Genomic DNA, 21,129 nt, shown 5'->3' with positions numbered 1-21,129 from the left:
AACAGACTTTAAAAAATATAAGTCAAATTAAGTCCCAATTTAACCACTCACAAGAGGTAAAACAATTTCAAAGCAGTGAGTTTTTATTTGCTATTTGTAAAATTCAATTCACATTTGAAAATCATTAAAAACTTACATCATCAATGTGATCCTACTGTTTTGCGTTAGGAAAATATAGTTAAGACAAACTTACATGTATTTTTTTTCAGAACCAAATTCTGGATTACCAAGTTAACCCAACACTTCCTACCTTGCCACAGATTCTACAACATTTTGTGTAAAGTGAATTTGTGCCTACTGAAACTATTTATAAATAAGCCTACCATTTAATTTAACTCAGACTAATGTTAGAGAACTAATGAAGCCTGGCAAGGAGAATCTAAAATATATTTGGTCTCTATTATCAGTTATTTAAGACATTTGTCTCACAGACTTTAGGTTTATTTCTGTGCATGTTTATTCCATGCATGTTTCCTGTAGATTCTGTTTATTCTCTTTGAAGGAATATTATTTCTCTGAGCAGGTGACTGCTTTAAGCTGAATACTACCAACTGAACACCACTTTTAGTGACCTTTGGCCATACATGTCAGAATGTTTCCATCCCCTTTCCAGACTCAAAACAAGAGACAAATATTTTTGATAAACTCTAGTATTTATTAAATTATAAATTTTGTAATCAAAAAGAAAACTGCAGATCAAGAGAAATCTCAAACTACAAAGACTAGACAGCAAAGTCTATGGGAACCATGAAGTGTGTTATAGACAAGACTCTGAAACATAAGTTATTATGTGTTTTCTTTACATTTCTTTTTAAGTAACTTTACTATTAAATAGTTTTTGTCTATTTTAAAATCCCAAATTCACACATATTCTCACATTAAGCTTCCTGTTAAAACTGATACCAGACATCTCATAGGTGCCAAATTTTAGTGGTGGTTTTATGTCAATCCATGCAGAAAAATAAGACAAAATGCAAGAGTCAGATGTGACCATTAATGCACAAATACACACACACTGGCCAAAAGAACTGAAATTAAAAACAAAACAAAATTCTAAACAGACCTCAAGAAAACTGGGTTATTACTAAACAGCTCTCAACTATTAACACCCAAGTTCCTTATATTAAATAAATTTCTTAACAGAGACATGTTAGACATTTTAATTACAGGTCTATACTTCCTATACCCCTTCCCACCCCAACTCCCGAAATGTACTACTAGGGATGAGTATAATGTTATGTGGGCAGAAATTTACAGATAACCATTTTAACCTTGAGCATGGAGCTGAAGACTATTTAAACTTCAGTTACTGTGCACTGTCCATCAGGCCTTCTAGATCTGACACTGGCACTCACTGTCCCACCCCCTGCTACTGATCGATCAGATACTGTCTGGTTTGCATTAGGAACCAAAAGTCTCTGCTGGGTCAAGGAGTGCTGTGCAACAAGTGCTGACACGTCCTCACCGTCACTACTGGCGTCGGATTCGGTTTCTTCAGTGGAGGTGTCTGGTGCTGGTACTCGGCCTGAAGATGGCAATTCATGATCTTCTTCTCCTTCTCCCCTGTGACTCCTTTCTGCCAGGCTGTCTCCACTGAGTTGTAAGTGAGCAAAAGAGTCTTCCAGAGAAGTGCTTGCTTCAGGGGATGGTGTTGCAGGGCTTGTTAAGTGACCATCTAGTGACGTCAGAGGCCTTCCAGAAGACACTAAAGGCTGAACAGAAGCTCCACTGGGGGCCGAGCCACTGTCCGCTCCATCGGCAGAGCTCTCGCGTGCTAGGTTTACAGGATTCGCATCACAGTCCAGCCTAAGTCCAGCTACTCCCTTCTTTGGTATATCTATTATATCCCGCTTAATCTTCCTGCGACGTCCATGTTCATTTCGCCTATATTGAACCATATTTTCAAGATCAGCAACATACAGAAACCCGGCAATCAACATTTCAGTGCTCTTTTTACCTTTTGAAAAAGCATCTTCCAGCTCTCTACTAGTGCGCTCATCATACTGCCACCACCCATTTCTTCCTTCATAATACCACGCGTATTCACCATTTCCTCTACTTGCTGCCTTGAGTTCTTCTGGTGACAATAAGGTTGGCTTGTCAAGGAAATCCTCGGGAATTTCTTGCCGACAGAGGGCACAACGCTTTCCAAGCCACGAAGCTCCCTTTACACACAAATAGCAGAAAACATGCTTACAAGGCAGACTGACTGGGTGAACACATGTTTGCAGACAAATGGCACATTCAGGGACCGTTAAAGAAGGTGCAGTATTAGAACAGGGCTCATTCGCTTTCCTGTTCGTAGGAAGCATGTTTATTGAGTGATCAATTTCACCACAGCCAGCCATCCTAAGAAAATGAAAGAAAATATGTATCACATTAAAGTCATGTTATAACTCTCGTCTTAATGCAACAATTCAGAAAACACTTATTAAGCATATGTTATATGCAAGCCACATACTGGACAATGGAGATGCAAAAATTAAAACAGGAGAAAACTAACCTGTGCAGAAAAATCTTTTTGGTTTGTGTGTTACTAATTTTTACCTGCGGGAGGCAACGAGGCATACAAATGTTAAGACAAAAATAAAAAAAAATACAACTGAGGTATAGATTTTAAATAAATATACCATTTCTATCAGTCATAGACTTTGTAAGAACTAATACAAAGACTTAAAAATGTACAGTCCATTCCAGACTGATAATCAGTCGGAACAGAAACAGAAAACAGCTAAAAGTAATTCAGCTTATACTTACAGAAACACAACTTTGTAGCCTGTTAGGATATTACTAAGTGAGAATTTTGCAAATATTAATAAACTTGGTACTTGACAAGTAGACCATAGTTAATAAATTAAGACTACAGCTAAAATCCCAGAAGTTCCCACATGCTGCTGCTGTATCTAAAAATACTGGTTAAACCAGTCAATCATTTCATTCCCCCTCTGTGTAAACTATCTTCTAATGGCCTCTTTTTGTTGTGGCCTTTTCCTAAACCACATGTTCTTCTTGCTGTACTCTTTAAACAGGATTTCATCCATACTTGTGGCTTTAAGTGTTACATATATACAAATGACTCACATTGACACCACCAGCCCAGGTCTCTCAGCCCTAGACCTACATTTCTAATTGCCTATTTTAAATCTCTGCTTGGATGTCTTAAAGACACAAACACTGAACTCACGATCTGTTTCCTCCTTATTTACTCCCTAAAAGCCCAACACCACATGGCACCACTATCCGTTCTGTCTTTTCAAGCCAGAAATCCATCACTAAAACTGCCCTTCTCTTATGCTTCCCCCGTTCAAAACATGAGCAAGTCTAACCAATTTTATCTCCTAAATCATCTACTGTCCAGCTCTACTCTTCCCTAGCCACCAAGCAAACCCTATTTAATTACTGTAATGCCTTTTAATTGGTCCAACCATACCCCTTGCTTACAAAGCTGATTTCAGGATAAAGACCAGGATCTGTGTGGCATGGCCTGGCTTCCACCTCCCATGCCAGCCTCTCTCACATCAAACTTGCCCTTGATCAGGCTTCCAACCGCACTGGCTACTCTTTCCAGTAACAGGTTTTCTCTACATAGAAAATTTCTCCAGGTTCTGCCTCCCATGCCCCCAATGGGCAAACTACTACCCATCTCATATCCCTCTGGATAAAGTCTCCATGACTAGGTGAAATCACCTTATCTGTTTTTTTTTTTTTAACTTACTATCATGCCCTTCTCATTCCTAGTTCTCATCAAAATTGCAATATTACACTTATTTGTGATTATTTTCTTGACGTATTCCCCATAGGCAGGTGGGTTTTATAAGGGCAGGAAACAAGTCACTTCTGCTTCATATCTGTATTCCCATACAGGAGCTGGCAGATAGAGACACTTAAATATTTGTTAAGAAAAATGAATGTTTTTCCAAAGAAGAATATGAATACATCATATTATAAAATAGATTTGGGTTATTTTAAATAACATTTTAAATAACATTAAGTTAAACCGGCTGTTTGGTAAACTTTTGATTTAAGCATTTACTTACACATACCATGGGAATGTCTAAAAATTCTGACAGTGCACTTAAAGATCAGCCCTGAAACAGCGTATTGAAAACTATACGATAAAAAAATTGCAGATGACCAAGGGAGAAAGATTAACTTGAATTAAGGCAGCTGTTATACAATGAAACCAAAGCTAGACAAATCTAAAAATCTGAGTGTTAACCCTCCCTAATTACTTGTATACTCTTTTTTCTTTCTTTCCTTTCCTTCTTTCCTTCTTTCTTTTTAAGGAGGGCGCAGCTCACAATGGCCCATGAGGGGATCAAACCAGAAACCATGGTGCTACCAGCACCACGCTCTAAGCAACTGAGCTACCCGGCCACCTCATTACTTATAGACTCTTAAGCACTCAGTTAAACCCTTTCTCTAAATTTCCTTACTTGCCAATCAAAGTTTATAAAACTTCGGTGAGAATAGCTTAAAAAAAAATGCTTTGTAATCACTAAAGCTCCACACATGTTACAATCATGTAAGACCAAGGGAGAAAATGACACAATATTGAAGTTGTCCTGAGAGGAGACAGGAAAAAGACAAGATTTGTCAAACTGGATGCATGATGCTTAAATACTGGCATAAAATTTGTAACTTCCAGCTTATTGATTCAGATAAACATTTTAAACAACTAGTATGGTCCATGTATAATGTTGAGTACTGATGCATCTAAAGATGATCTACTGTATAAAATAAGGAAATACACATGCAAGCAAGCAGATAATCACAATATGGCCTGATTTCTGCTGTAACAAAATGTGTTAAGATACTTATTAAAAATAATGACGAGAGAGATGAGAGGATGAATATAGGTTAGTAAGTCTGCGGTGCAGGAGGCTGGGGAGTGGAAGAAATTCAGGGCAGAGACAACTAAGCAATGGTACAGCAGAAGATAAAGCTGTGTGGTAATCAGAAGCCAAATCATGAAAGCCTCATTGCCCTGATGGAGAAACATCTGTTTTGATTTTATCCCATACTAACAGGAAACCACATGTATTTTAAAAGGGAAGAAAATAATAGAAGGAGTGGACCAGTGATAAGTAATATCTCTGTACCAGTTGATTCTGCCATTTTAAATGCAGAATATTTAGAATTTAATCACCATAAGGATCTTTGCTTTTTTCCAAGATCAAACACTCTCCAGTGGTTACATAAGGGGCAGTCAATAAAAATGTTTACACTTATCAAAACATGAAAAACAATACTCTTAAGGCATTTATCACAGCATATCCAATAAACAATCCATTCTCTTACTGCTTTTTCTGTGTTCTTGGCAAGGTTCAAAATGATACTGTTTTTGAAAAGACTGCATTTATTGACTAGAAAAGGAAGCAGCAGTCTCAATGAAAAGAACTGATCATTATGAAATGCTTAATTTCCAAACTCTTTTTTCCAACCTTTAAATACATTTCCAGATAACTCCTTTACCAAAAACTCTAGATTATAGGAATTTGTAAAGTACAACTTTTTCCTAACTTCTGGTAAGTTCTAAGTCAACCAAGTATGTGACAGGCACTACAAGAGCTCAAAGTATTCTGAGATAAACTCTTGCCTCCAAAGATCTTGTAACTTAACCTAAGTTATAAGTAAAAGCACGTGCATCTCAACTGAGAGTCAATTAATTGTCCTCCACTAATTTCCCCTAAAAAGAATTGGCAATGCACAACACATTCTGGCTCTCAATAACTCATATGTATTTCTTAAACACAAAATCTTGGTACTTCCCAAAATAGCAAGAGACAGAGTATACCATATATTTCATTTGTTATTTGGCAAAAGATTCAGAATCTTTTTGTCTGCCCCAGGTATCCTTACACTGTGTTAACAGTCTATGTACATTAATTTCAATTCTGCCAAATACTAAAAGCAGCTCCTAATGTACCTGGAAGAGGCTTTAAAAAAAAAAAAAATCACACATTCAGGTCATGCTTCTGGGAATTCAGTTTTCTCAACAGTAAAATGGAAACAACATTGTGATTCAAAATTATTGCAATGTACAATAAATTAAGTGAAAGCATAAAACTGTATTTCAAAGCCTCTTCTACAGTATCAAATACATGTCACCACACAGTATATAATAAATATTTGTTAACTGAATTTAGCTTCTCACTATTATTTATTGGCAAAACCTACATATAGATCAATCTCAGGAAAAGAACTCTGAAAATAGTTGTAAGGGACTGTCTATCAAGTTTTAATTTATCAGCTCCTACTGCTACATTTGTCTTAGGATACTTTAAACATTTTGGTAACAAAAAGAACTAAAATTAGCTGTAGAATGGAAGAACAATACCTATATTCTTTCATCCTTTTCAATTTAGGTCAAAGAAATTAGTTGTCATTGAAATTCCGTTTCAATTTGAGTCTCAATTTGAGACTATTTGAGCATCTGCAAGTCCCATGGCACCAGGAAGGAGACGCATACTACTACTTGTCACCCAAATGTAGGGGCAGGTAAGTTAATAAACACGCACATTACTTATAGGTCTTATGACAGGTATAACAGATCCCAGAGAGTACAAGGAAGGAATGGTAACCAGTAGGGAAGGGATAAATAAATACGTTCTGAATGGATGAAAAGTACTACGCAAAAAGTGCTACAAAGACCTTGTACATTATGCTCCTCATGAGTTCAAAAATTTATTCTAAATAACTGGTTTTTAAACATTTTTAGATCACAGCCTTTATTAAGAATTTCATGAAATCTTACATATAATTTCAAGGGGTTCAAAAATCTCTGTGAAGCGGTCCACACAGACCCACTATGGAGGTAACAGGAATTCACTGAAGGGTTTTACGTTAGGAAGTGACAGTCAGTTTTATGATTTATCAAGATCATTTGGACAGCAGTTTGGAGCAAGACTAGGTGGCATGGGGCAAAGAGGAAACTAAGATTTATAGTAATCTAGGTATAAGATAATGGGAGAGAAGGTGCTATGGGGTTCCAACAGTAGAATATAACAAATACTAAGGAAACAAAAGCATTTGATTACTGCTCGATGGTGGTACTATCCTTGAAGATTCAGAATTTGAGGCAAGTTCTGTCTCAAACATAGTAACTGAGATATTTATAAAGTCACCAGATCAAAATAGGTAGATAATAGCTGAATTTACTAGATTGGTACTCCCAAGAAATCTAAGCTGATAGAAATCTAATGAGTCACCAATACATACATGGTTCTTAGAGACATGAAAACGATGAATGCCCAAATTAAACGTGCAGAGACAGCAGACAAAAAGAGCCTATCACAGAACCTTGGATTATTCCAACATTTATAAGTGAGGCAAAAATAGACTGTAAAGGATGTAAGGAATGGTCACAGAGGGATAGGGAATAAAGAGAAATCAACACCATCAAAGCCACGAGGGGAGACATTTGCAAAAAAAGAAGGGTCAACCAAGGAGAGGACTTATAAAAGTTATTGTTCAACTGATGAAAATTTCCATTTTTGTAGTGAAATGCCTGGTGCATAAGTTGTGAGCACCATATACTCCTAAGCTATTCTGATTTTCCAGAGACTGTCAAGCTTGCTATTAGTAACTCTTTACTCAGCCAAGACATCTTATTTCCCTAGTTCCCCAAAGGCTACTAAAAAGCTCCTCTAACCTCTTAGTTAAGAGATATCCGGACTCCCTTATCATTAAGAAATTAGATACGAATGAATCCTCAAAATTTATTTTTATTTTCACTCTACCTTACCATCATTCCTCTTGGCTCAGGATGGGGCACTGCTAATTCTTTTCCAAGCTAACCCCTCAATTTCTGGTGTTAGTACCACCCCAATTCCACTACTATTTTGAATATTCTCTATCCTTAAATTTCAAAATCAACTAATATGCTAAGTCTATGGCATCTTTCAGTCTGAATCTATTTGATCCCACTGCAGTGATTATTAACCACTGATTCTTTTTCTAAAACTTTATGCTTTCCATTTTCATGACTGTGCTCTCTCCAAATTCTCTATTTTTTTTGTCTATCTTCTCTAACTTCTCTTAAGTACCAGTACTACTCACAAAGGGTTTGTGGGTGGCCCTATTTTCACATTACATTCTATACCTAGACAATCTACTGAATATTTCAAACTTATATGGATCTAAATACTTCCCAAGATATAACATCCAGAACCATTCCACTTAAAACTTACAATTTCACTTCTGTATTCAAAAAGTCCACTTCAATATTTTCAAGGCACCTGAAATCAACATGACTACAAACAAAATTATCTGCTCCCTCAAACCTGTATCTTCTTCCTTTGATCTCTATCTTAGATAAAACTTGGAACCATCCCTAATGCTCCCTTATTCCTTGGCCACTTCTCTTCCCTATGACAGAAATGTCTTTATAATGTATCTCCCTGATTCCCAAAGCCTGTGACCCTAAATCTGGCCTCTTGGACACACCCTTGTACAAAATATTTACCTCCCAAGTGGCCTCCCTGATTTTCTCCCTCTCATCTTTTCTCAGTTCCATAATATCGAATTCATCTTCTCTAAACTCAATCTTCAATAGTTTTCTGCTGCCTACATAATCCAAATTCCTCAGCATTGGCTTTCAAGTACATTGACGATACAGCACTTAAGAGTCAAATAGATTTAGTTAAAATCCTAGCTCTACATTTATTCTTTTACCCAAAACAGCAATTCCCAAACTTCTCTAAAAGTAAGAATTAACTGGTGTGTTCGCCCCTGGAAATCTGGATGTATCTGGGTTAGCGTCTACCTGTGTTTTGTTTAACAAGTGCCCCAGGAGATTATTCTGATAAAACACTGACAAATAACTCCATCGCTCTAATTCTGTTTCTTTTTCAGTAAATGACGCTACCACCATCCTTCACAGTGATTAAATTCAATAATCCAAATAAAATACCCAGTTAAGAACTTGGCAATATAGTAGGCATTAACCAAACACTCATTCCCTTTAGTAAGTTTAAAGTCTCTTTCTCCCATCCCACTTTCCCACTTAGGATTGCTCCCTGACTCCCCCTAAGATTCCTTGATGTTTAAATAGCTATGCCCCTTCTCATTCCCTTGGCTCAAAAAATATTTGATTTTCTCAGATTGTTAAAATTCTATTCATTCTTTAAGACCAAGACAAAAGTTCTTCTGTTCATTTTGAACCCTTCATAGGGAACAAATCCTCTCAGTTCCAAAAATATTTCATTGCTACCTCAATATGGCATTTCCTCCATTGTTTAGTTATTAATTATGTATATATCTCATTTACTAGACCAGTCTAGTTCCTTGATGGCCAGCACCTAGATAATTTGACCTACAGGATTAAAGAAAGAAAGAAAGAAAGAGAGAGGGAGAGAGGGAGAGAGGGAGAGAGGGAGAGAGAGAGAGAGAGAGAGAGAAAGAAAGAAAGATAGATAGACAGACATAGATATAACATATGATAGAGATAACATATGAATAGGTTTAAATAAAAGATATATTTGGCTCAATTATAAAGAAAAATGCTTACTGGTTTCATTTTTTTATCAAATGCTCAACACTAAGAATGATATGGTCATAGTTTTAATGAGAGTATATAATTAAAGCATCATGTTGGAAAAGTAGATAGTAATAATTATACATTAAACTGGGAGAACAGATGAAATAGTATCTACAAGGGTCATTCTTTTGTCCAGTATTTTAAACACTGTAACCACCAAGACTGTAAAAGGCAGTAAAATGTTCACTGCATTTTTCATGGGTGACATCAAGTTGGAGAGCACTCATATTAACTTGGAAGATGGAAATCTGATGTTTACTGCCTGAAACTGTTTCATCCAGAATAGAATGAAGTTCAATATGGGTTAGCTCAAGGTAGTGTAGCATTTTACAGCACATTTCATAAAGACCAAATGAGAGGAAAACAACTAGTAAAACAGGGAATTAGAGTGAATTCAGTATGCAGTAAAATAATGTACAAATGTTTAAAAAAATTCGTTTTTAAAAAATCAATTCAATTTAGTTAACCAAGTTTTTAACAACTAGTGTTTTATAACCAATAAATATGCCTTATTTATAAAAGCCAACACTGTCTACCTAGCTTGATTATTTAAGTAAATTATTATGTAAAGAGAAAGTAGAACCTAGAAAAAACTGGACATCTTTCCAGTCTTTTAGCCTTCTCTGAGCAAATCTGTGTCTTCAGTTTCATTTTTTTATAGAGATTTTTTCCTGTAAGATTTTTGGAAATCCACATTAACAATAATTTAATGTGAATAAAATCGATAACTCAATAAAATATCTAAAAATCAACACAAAATGCTCATTTTGTATAATTAGAAATATGACAGATATTTGATTTATTGCATTTTAGACTGTTCTACTTAATTTACTACAGCTTTGGAAAAGTCATGATGCCATACTTACATTTCTATTACAGGTCCCACAGATGCTTGTCACAAAAACGAAACATCATCTTCACCAGCAGTTAGCCAGTTTGCAGTGATTTCTCTTCCACTGCTGGTTCATCCTATGCTGCAAAAGAAAAAAATCGAACATCAACTTCTCTAACGACTAATTAAGATCAACAAAATTAGTCAATTACGTATAATCCTTTCATTTGACACAATTCAGTGGCAAGTTTTATCTTATAAGTGAAAAAATTTCAAGACAAAGATGCCTGCTTTCACCATCGCTATTCAACACTACATTGGAAGTTCTAGCCAGAGCAATTAGACTTGACAAGGATATGAAAGGCATACAAATTGGTAAGAAAGAAATTAAACTATTTCTATTTGCAGAGATAGTAAAACTATCTGTATTCTTTATATAAAAAAATCCCAAAGAATCTCCAAGAAAGCTATGAGAGCTAGTAAACAAATTCTGCAAAAGTTGCAAGTAGCGAGTTCAGTACACAAAAAGATCAGTTGTATTTCTCTATCTACCAGTCAACAATCCAAAAAGGAAATCAAGAAAGCAACTTCATTTATAATAGCATCTAAAACAGTACCTGGGAATCAATGTAACTAAGGAGGTGAAAGACCTGTACACTGAAAACTATAAAACACTGCTGAAAAGAGCTAAATAAATGGAAAGACAACTAGTGTTCATGGATTGGAAAACTATAAAGATGACAATACTACCCAAGGTGCTCTACAAATTCAACATAATTCATATCAAAATTCCAAGTCTTTTTTGCAGAAATGTAACAACCAATCCTCAAATTTATATGAAATTGTGAGGGGCCCCAAACAGTCAAAACAATCTTGAAAAAAAAGATTAACATTGGAGAACTAAAAACGTCCTGAATTCAAACTTACTACAAAGCTACAGTAATCAAGGCAATGTAGTATTGGCATAACAACGACAAACAATAAAAGAGACAGTCCAGAAATAAACCCATACAGCTATGTCCAAATGATTTTCAGAAAGGGTTCTAAGTCTATTCAATGGGAAAAGAACAGTCTCTTCAACAAATGCTGGGACAACTGAACTTCCATGTGTAAAAGAATGAAATCAGACCTCTACTTCACACCATATACAAAATTAACTCAAAATGGATCAACAACCCTAACATAAGAGGTAAAAACCATACAACTCTCAGAAGAAAACATAGAGGTAAATCTCCATAATCTTTTGGCAAAGGATTTGGCAATGGATTTCTAGATGTGACACCAAAAGCATGAGCAACAAAAGAAAAAAAAAAAAACTGGAGTTCATCAAAATTAAAACTTGTGCATCAAAGGATATTGTTAAGCAAGTAAAAAGACAACCTACAGAATGGAATAGAATCTTTATAAATCATGTATCTGAAAAGGGCTTAATATCCGGAATATATAAATAACTCCTAAAACTCAACAAAAAGACCAAAAAAAAATTTTTAAATGCGCAAAAGACTTGAACAGACATTTCTTCCAAAATTTAGAAAAGGCCAGTAAGTACATGAAAATATGCTCAACATTATTAATCATTAGGGAAACGTAAATGAAAACTATGATCACATGTGATTTCACATCTAATCGATGGCTATAATTTAAACAAACAAAAAAAATAAGCATTTGGTGAAAATGTAGAAAAACTGGAACCCTACTACACTGTTGGTGGGAATCAAAAACAGTGCAGACATTGTGGAAAACAGTTTGGTGGTTCATCAAAAAAGTTAAACATAGCATTACCATATAATCCAGCAGTTCCACTCCAGGTATACACCCAAAGGAATTAAAAACAGGGACTCAAACAGATACTTGAACACCTATTTTTGTTGCAGAATTATTCACCGAAGTCAAAAAGTGGACACAACCCAAGTGCCCAGAAGAATGGATAAACCAAATGTGGTACATAAATACAATGGAGTATTATTTGGCTGCCATAAAAAGAAACGAACTTCTGAAACATACTAGAACATGGATGAACCTTGAAAACTTTATGCTACGTGAAATAAGCCAGATCCACACAAAAAAACCCAATGTATGACCCCACTTATATGAAATATTGAAAACAGGCAATTTCAGGAACATAAAGTAGATCAGAAGTCACAGGATTCCTAAGTAACCTTTTTGTTTTACTCAGCGGGAGTGGTGCATAGTTATTGTTTAATGGGTACAGAGTTTCTGTTTGAGGTGATGAAAACTTTGTGGAAATACATAGTGGTGATGGGTGCACAACATTGTAAATGTAATTAATGGCAGTGATTTGTACACTTAAAAATGGTTAAAATGGTAAATTTCACGTTATTTATATTTTACAATCAAAAATTATTTTAAGCGAAACAAATCTTATATAGACAAAGTAGCCCACATGCAATGCATTCAATAGCCACTGCCTTCCTACAGGTAGATAGTGTGCAAAGACAAGGTCATCACGTCAACTAGGACCTCCTGCTATAGTATGTACGTCCAAGTTTACAACCAGTAAGCCAAGCTTCTCTTCAGACGCCTCTTGTCCAGGGAATCGAGGCACCAACCAAAACATCACGTCAACCATTAATCTTTTCTTCTCATTTAATATTTCCTTCAAAAACTGCCCACTGCAGGAAGCGCTGCATTACACAGAACTTAGAATCCAGCACACATCATGATTAAGGAGATGCTGGGCTCGTGGTAACCACGATATAGGAGAAACTTGAATCTCCTTTCAGGTCCACATGTCTCTCAGAGTGTGGGTCTCTATCGCAGCAAAAAACCTGGGATTTTAGTGTTTAAAGATAAATAATATTACTTTTAATATGATATATGGCCTTAAAAGACAAGTCAGCTTATCCTACCAAATGCTTAACAGAACAAATAATAATGTTTCAAAACCAGGGAACTTTCAAAGTAACTGAATAAACAGGATTCCTAAGTAACCTTTTTGTTTTACTCTGACTTTAGAACTTAAGTCTTTACAGGATACAGGCTGCACTATCCTGACTGCCCCCGCCCCCAACCCTTTCATTTTACCTTCTAAATGCCTACATCTTCAATGACACCACAGGAGACGCTATTCACTTCCCTCCTGCAGCCCACTCAAAACAAAAACTGCCCATTTTCACACACAGGACAGGAGGAAACATTCTACTATTCTAACATCATTACTCTTAACAAAACGCTTATCCTTAAAGTCTCTACCATTGGCTATAATCCCTTACAGCTCTTCTCTTAACCTTTACGCACTGACTTAACCTTCTATTAGCCATCCTCTTCATCTTACTCCTGATACATCACCAGGAACCTTTTTAAATATCCTTGAGAATGAACCACCCAACACCCAGTTCAGAGCTTCTTAAACTTGCCCCACTGAGGCTGCTGGTTAGAAATACGTCTACATTCTCAGGCCCTAATCCTAGAAATGCTAGGCCAATAGACAATGGGTTTAAGCAAAGGAATCTTACTTCAGGTGATACTGATGCAGGCAGTCCTTCGAATACACTTTGAGAAACGCTGTCCTCAGTTTTCAATTCCTAAATTCAATGACTTTTCCTCACCCCCAGCAACAAAACATGACAGCCACATTTGGAACTAGATGCCACCTGAAACCGGAGCCTCTCTAAAAGGTTAATTCACTCTCAGGTCACAAGTTCTGGTCCTTCCAGCTCCTTTACTCACTCATTCCCACACCTGCTCTTTAATTTTTTTGGGACCCTCCAGTCTCTTGACCACCTCCTTTTCTTTATCCAGTTCCCAATCTCATTTCCTTTCTTGCCCAATCTGGAGCCATTTTAACTTCTTTAACAGAATCCTTGGCTCCCTCCTATCCGCCTCTCATTTACACATACTCCACAAACCCCCGTCTCTGCATGAATCTTACAATGACATCTCAACTTCCAGGCCTTAACCAGTGAGTGCTGATGGAGAAAACAGAAAATTCTTTTTTTCACGAGCTTCTGCAAACAACCGCACCAAATTCTGTCAACTTTTATCCTTAATTCCTTTGGAATCTATCATCTGCTTTCTTGCCATTGCTAGTGCCCTGGTATACACATATATTATTTTTCACCCAAATTACTGTACAGCCTGATTATCTTGCTTCAGAGTCCCCCTCAAATTTATTCACTAGGCCTGACTGATATACTGTATGTTGGCTTCCCAACCTATACTATAAAGGCAAAGCCCCTTAGGACAACATTCAAAGGCCTTAATGACCTGAAACTTAAATAACTCTCTAGTATTATCTATCTCCCACAACCACTCTCACAGATTAATACTCTAGTTATATCACATTGCTCACAGTTCTCCGAACTTCCCTTTGTAGTTCTGTTTTTCCTCCTGTCTGGTATAGTCTTATCTTTTACAGCTTATTAATGTTATTGCCACATTCTTCATTACAGAAAAATTGTTCCCTCTCTTCTTCTATTAAACCATGCATGAGCCCCCTCAGGATAGGGTCTGTTTTTATACCTCTAAATGGCTAGCACACTGCCAATAATAAGTTTTGTTGACTTAAACTGACATTTCTTGAATGAATGAAAAGCTAACTTCTTAAAATAACTGTTGAAACAAAACATTGAAAAACTAAATTTACTTACATAAAACATTTTTCTAATTGTGAACAAGGCACCCAGCCACAAAAGATATAAAGATATGTTAAGTTCTAATCCTTTCTTTAAAGAACTCAAATTTTAACTAAGGGAGTTTCTACATTTACAAATATACGCGTAAGATTCAAGTCATCTTTGTATCTTTTGACAAGCACATGATTTATCCAGCTGTTGTCCAGTGGCAATGAATTCTCCCGAATGCAGATAAAAATCCAAGAATAAAATCGATTTTAGTAAATTTTGCAAATTATGGTGCCTTTTTCAGTTTCTGTATCCCATGGATAATTTTCAGTGTAGACTCTAAAAGGATTAATGATGGTTGGGTGAAGGAAAATGAACTAAAACCCATTTGGTATACTTGACCCTAACTATGCAAACTGTGATCCCCAACCAGCAATATCAGCATTACCTGGCAGCTCCTCACAAATGAACAATCTGGAACCATATCTATACAATCAGATCCTCAGATGATTCATAACATATTCAAGTTCAGAAAACACGAGTAGATCCATATCACTGAATCCTCAAAACAACCCTGTGAAGTATGACTACACCCATTTCATAAATGAGGAAACCCAAGCCCACAAGAATTGAACCCAAAATAACAAAGCTATCAATATTGGGAAATGGGATTCAAACTCAAGCATCTTTTAAAAAAAAATCTTTTCTTCAACGTATGGTATCTCAGAGAAAAGGTCTAGAACATCAATATCTAATAGAAATATGATGTAAGCCACATATGTAAATTCAAATTTTCTGTTAGCCACATTATGAACAATAAAAAGAAACAGGTAAAATTAATTTTAAAAACATTTTATTTAACCTAATATTTTCATACCATTTCCATATGTATTCAACATAATAAAATTATTGTGATATTTTACATTTTTATATATGTGTGTGTGTACACTCTTTCAAATCCAGTGTGCATTTTACACTTATAGATCAACTCAGTTCAGACTAGCCACATATCAAGTGCTCAATAGCTCCCTGTGGTTACTGGCTACTATACAGGGCAGTACAGGTTTAGAATGTCTTGCATATTAACAATTACTTTTTAACACAAAAATGGCAATTTACAACAAGACTCTTTGAATAAAGAAAATGAACTCCATGTTACTTTTCCCATACCTTTGCTGGCAGAGATAAAAAAGAAAATTGCATATTCTGTTGTGATCAAAATTGACAGGTTTAGGTGGTCCCAATTCTGCCAACTGATCCGTTAACTATATAACCATTGAGAACTACAGTACCAAATGGGCACAACACAGGACATGGCATGTAGTAATTCAGAACGAGTATGTGAAGTAGCCCGCAGAAAACTTCTACATTTGAAACCAACGATTTTTTTTTTAATGGAGGGAGGGAGAGGCTTTTACTTTCAACCAAAAATAGAATAGTGTAATTCTAACTACAGGCCAGAATTAATTTGGCAAACATAAATAATTCAAACATACATAATTCCTGTTGCAATGAATGATTTGTAAATTACACACCAAACTCAATACAATTTATGAATCACTACAGTAAAATTTACACAATATCTTGACATGCAAATATCAATTAGTGGGTTAAGGTTCCCTCTTTAGGTGCAAATTTATACAGAAATAAACTATTAGGAAGGTAACATAAGAAACATAAAAAGAGTAAAGATTTGAAACTAAATTAGATATTTCTCTCCCTTAACAATTCTTAAGAAAAAAAAAAGTGACAGACTAAATTTAGAAATACGTGAGTTTAGATTATTATCAGTGAATTTAAATCATTTACCCACTCAACCAAGTATAACTGAAAATGAAGTAATATTGTACTATTTAAAATTTGTGACCACTCAACAAATCCACACTCCTACTGTTTGCAATACTTTCTCTGAAAATATCTAGTATTAATTACAATTCTACTTTTCAAGTAAGTCACAAGGTCAAAAACAAGTTGTTTTTTTCCAGATAGATTCAAATAAATATCTTTTTAAAGGACCAACTAAGAAAAATATAAGCATGTAACAGTTAAAATATCAAATTAGAGAGATTTGAAGACTTCTTATCTTGTTCCAATTATTAACAGCTAATGTTTAATAAAGTAGTTTTTACTCTTTATTTATTCAAAATACACAAAACAAGAAATGTTCTATATAAAAGCTATCAGAGACAGACAAGAAAAATACGTCAAACCTTACAACTTTTGATATACAAACACCTCCCAAAATAAAAGCAATGGCTGGTAAAAGAAAGAATAGAGAGATTGGCTGTAATTTAGCAGATACATTTTAGTATTTCTTAAGAAAGAGTCCCAAATTGAGAGCTGTAATGTAAGTAAATGCCCTAATGTTTTCATTTTTAGCTTTCCTTCTCATGCCCTGTTAAAATTCCACTTAGAAAGCACAGGGCATACTGGGAAACAAAAGCCTTCCATAAAAACTCATTTCAACTAAATGGGGTCCAATGCTTTATTTTAAATAATTATTCCCCTTACTGTATAGCAAGCACTTCCCTTAAAAGACATTACTGGATGGCAATCTATGGCCTTCATAATCTTCATACTCAAGCATTAAACCTTTAAATTTCGCCCCCAAAATTGTGGGCTTTGCATTTTAGTTTAACAAAACATGAAATGTGAATGTGAACAAATATAATCTTTTAATCATATCAAACACAAGTTTCATAGTCTGCAGTCATTTCGTAAATAAGAAAGGCTCTGCTGATAATTATCTGCGTGACCTCGGTCAAGTCATAACTCCCATTCACGTCTTAGTTCTTTCACCCTATTCTACACTTCTATAATTCTAAATTATAAATATTTTAATTAACAGTCATTTAACAACAGGTTTTGTTTTAATTAACCCAAAAGGTAATATACACTAAGTAGTCCATAAATAAGCACAAGTGGTTGCAGCAGAACGTTAGTAAGGTGGTTTCCATACCCACAAAATTGTTCCTAATCCATCCAGTTGGTTCCTTAGGCACAATCAGAAGCCAGGAAAAGGCTCAGCAGCTTGTTACTAACACTGGAAAAAAAAAAGCATTAAAATATCCAACTGACAGTGTATCAGACATTTCATGATAGTAAATGGCTAATACATAAAATAATATTGTCTAAACAGATCAATATTGTGAAAAAATGTAATACTTCCTTTTTCTTCTAAGTCAGATGGTTTTTGGATCCTTTAAAAAAAAAAATCTGCCCAATTCTTCTTACAATTCAAGTTGGTGTAAACTGAAACAAAATATTTTACCAGTTGACAAATGTCTCCTCAAAGAAAAAACACCATTTTTTTCCTTCCTCTTGTCTAATGACCAGCTCTTTGGAAATATAGTTTTCCTGATGATTATAATTCTATCCAATTTTTTCTTAACAACCAGTAAATAACAAAAAAACCTAAAAATGTCTACCATTATTTTCATTTTGCCCACAACTCACATTGGCTCATTTGAAACATAAATTCTAAATCAATAATCGGGCTTAACAAAATGTCCCAATTTAAGATATACACAGCTAAAACAAACATATTCAAAATCTATTTCTAGAGTGGCTTTCACTCTTCTGGTTTTCTCTTTAAAATGAGATTTACCTGACCTATTTTCATGTGTTTTTAAAACATCCAGGCACTTATCACAAACGGTATTTGCTGGTCACAAAAACATCAAAGCCGGTATCATAAATCCTGTGTGTGGGGTCATTTTCTTCATGCGTCCTAGATACCACAGTCTTTTAAAAATCTAAATATAGATTTATTTTTTTTTTAAAAAAAAGTCTTCCAATTTCTCTAATTATATACTGCTTTCAATGCCAATGTTATACTTTCACATACTATTTACAAAGTAAGAACATGGGGTGGGGGAAGAGCCTGAAATGTCAATCATACAAAGACAAAGCGTTTTCTATCATTTCTTGGCTTCTTCTCCCCTCAATTCGTTTCAACAATTCAAAAATATTACTTAAACAAAATGTAGGTATACCATCGAAACTTAAGAAATAAATACTCACTAAAATAGTACTTGGGAAAAGAAATAAAAATATATACGAAAACGGGTAATACAGGGGGAAAAAAAATCTAGTTGCCAGAATGTGTGTGTCAACTCAAAACAATTTTGCACCGTTTCTCTAGACGCCGGTGGAAAATAAAATAGCAACAACAATGGAAGACCCGTACTCTTTCCGACGGGATGAGGGGTAGGGAGAGAACTGCGCACCCAACAACCAGAAGAACAAAGCAACAGCCTCGGCTTTAAGATGCGCTGGGGTGTTGGAGGCTCAAAGGGTATTTAGAGATCTCTTAATTGTTCGGATGCTTTAATAACCATCAAAACGACTCTGATACGCAGCGCAGGGTTTAACTAAGACCAAGTGGTGGAACTACTCTTCGTATAAGGCAAGACCCAGACCCTGAGCAGGGCGTAGGGGAGAAGGAAGAGAAAGAAGCAGTCAAAGACACTCCGGAAAAAGACAAAATGCAGGGACTGTACACCCTGGATGAGATTTAAACCAAGGCCCGGATAGAGGCCTCCACAAGGGAAATAGGAAGCAGGATACCCCCCAAAACCATCGCCGCCCCTAAGTGTTGAGGCCAGAAGGTTCCCGGGTAGAGGCCTGACACCACGGCCGAGAGGAGAAGAGATGGATCTGGCTGCCACCAAAGGTAGCGACGAGGACCCCGGCGGAAGAGGCTGCGCAGTAATGGCCGCTGCTCCGCCTCTCGCACCCTGACCGTGACCAGCTCCGGGCCGTCGCCCAGGACAGGGGCTGCGGCGGTAGCCGGCAACGCAGAGCCCGTCACAGTCTTCTTGCCTGCGACACCAGCCACAGTGGGGGCGGCGGGAAGGGCTGAGCGGTCCCATCCCATCCCGCCCCGGGGCGGACAACCGCGGCCGGGCAGGCCCAAGGGCGTCCACCAACGTACCGGCCCCTGGCCCCGCCGCCGCCCCTCTCAGGCCCAGAACGCAGGGCTGACCCGGAGCGCGTTGTGGCAGGAGGTGACACCGAGGGCCATCGCTCCTCTTCCCGAGTCAGGAACCAGGAGTGACTGACTTCCACCCTGCCCCCCGCGAGGGCTTCGCCCCGACTCCCACCTCTCTGGCCACAGCCGCGGTGGCCTCGCAGTCTTTTCTCGTCGGCCTCGGAACCCGCAGCGGCCGGGGACGCGCGCGGCCGTCACGTGACCGCCCGTCGTGTCGCGGGGGCGGGGCCGCGCGGGGCGGAAGCAGCACCGCGCACCCGGGAGCTCTCGCTAGCCCCTCCCTACCCACTCTTCCCCTCCCGCTCGCTGCCGTTAAATCGTGGTGCCGGTTGCCTGCCTTTTCCTGCCTTTGGGGAGCTATAGTTTCGTTACCTGGATTCTTCTAACTGCTTTATATTTTGCTTTAGTTGTAACTGGGTATAAAGACTGAAAGTACGGGTCCCACAGAGAGAGAAAGAGATTTGGGGCCAAGGAAGTAAGACACGCACAGGACCAGCAGATGGGGCTGCTCAGAAACCCAGCTTCCAGACCTAGCTGGATTTGGGGTTGAAGAGCTCTTGGCGAAGTACTCCTTGTTCTCTTTCAAAAAAAGGTCCTCTAGGACGTTCCAGTTTATTCACCGTCTGGATGGTTGAGTAATTCAATCGAAAAAAAAAAAAGAATCTTAATTTTTGTTTTGGGCCATTTGTCTTAGGCATAGGAAGCTGGAGGAAGAGATTAATCAGTATAAGAATCTAAAACTAAAGAAAATGGCTTATTTTGTTGCATGCCTGTGGTTTTAAACATCAAAATCTAGGCAGTATCCTCCATTTCATTTCAGCATATACATTATCTTTTTCGAAACTGACTGTATTTTCTTCATTTGTTGTAAAATGAACAGGGCGGAAAAGCACGCTTTTGTCTTTTAAAAGAGTATATGTGAGTAAATTTCAACATTCCAGGCCAGTATCTTTTTACTGGCAATGCTATTGCATTTGAGATCTCATTAACTGTTTATTCAAGGCTGGAAGGTTTCAGTGTTCTTATATATAGAAATGTGTACATTTTCTTTTATTCCTCTGAAATCAACGTGTGTGTGTGTGTGTGTGTGTGTGTGTGTGTCTATATATATATATATAGAGAGAGAGATGTACTAGGTCAGACAATTAAGTTCTCAAACTCATCCTAGAAAAAGTGCTGC

The 21,129-nt window shown here is 36.9% G+C and overlaps 1 protein-coding gene across 9 annotated transcripts; it reads right to left on the bottom strand.

Moving 5' to 3' along the window:
* Positions 1–439: 439 nt before the first annotated feature.
* Positions 440–20,174, bottom strand: RNF146 (ring finger protein 146). 9 transcript variants are annotated; one of them, XM_033102993.1, is made up of 4 exons: positions 20,062–20,174; positions 10,408–10,515; positions 2,504–2,547; positions 440–2,349 (listed from the first exon to the last, which is right to left on the bottom strand). In XM_033102993.1, the coding sequence occupies exon 4, from the start codon at positions 2,346–2,348 to the stop codon at positions 1,296–1,298; it is 1,053 nt and encodes a 350-aa protein (XP_032958884.1). In that variant the 5' UTR covers position 2,349; positions 2,504–2,547; positions 10,408–10,515; positions 20,062–20,174; the 3' UTR covers positions 440–1,295. The 9 variants fall into 9 exon arrangements, with proteins under 9 accessions (XP_032958884.1, XP_032958886.1, XP_032958885.1 ...); XM_033102995.1 differs by having other exon boundaries at positions 10,408–10,510; positions 20,062–20,163; XM_033102994.1 differs by lacking the exon at positions 20,062–20,174 and adding an exon at positions 19,893–20,024.
* Positions 20,175–21,129: the final 955 nt, after the last annotated feature.

This window comes from Rhinolophus ferrumequinum, chromosome 3, assembly GCF_004115265.2.
Source record: "Rhinolophus ferrumequinum isolate MPI-CBG mRhiFer1 chromosome 3, mRhiFer1_v1.p, whole genome shotgun sequence".
In the NCBI taxonomy this organism is placed as follows: domain Eukaryota; kingdom Metazoa; phylum Chordata; class Mammalia; order Chiroptera; family Rhinolophidae; genus Rhinolophus; species Rhinolophus ferrumequinum.
This window is presented reverse-complemented; position numbering and strand designations above follow the sequence as displayed.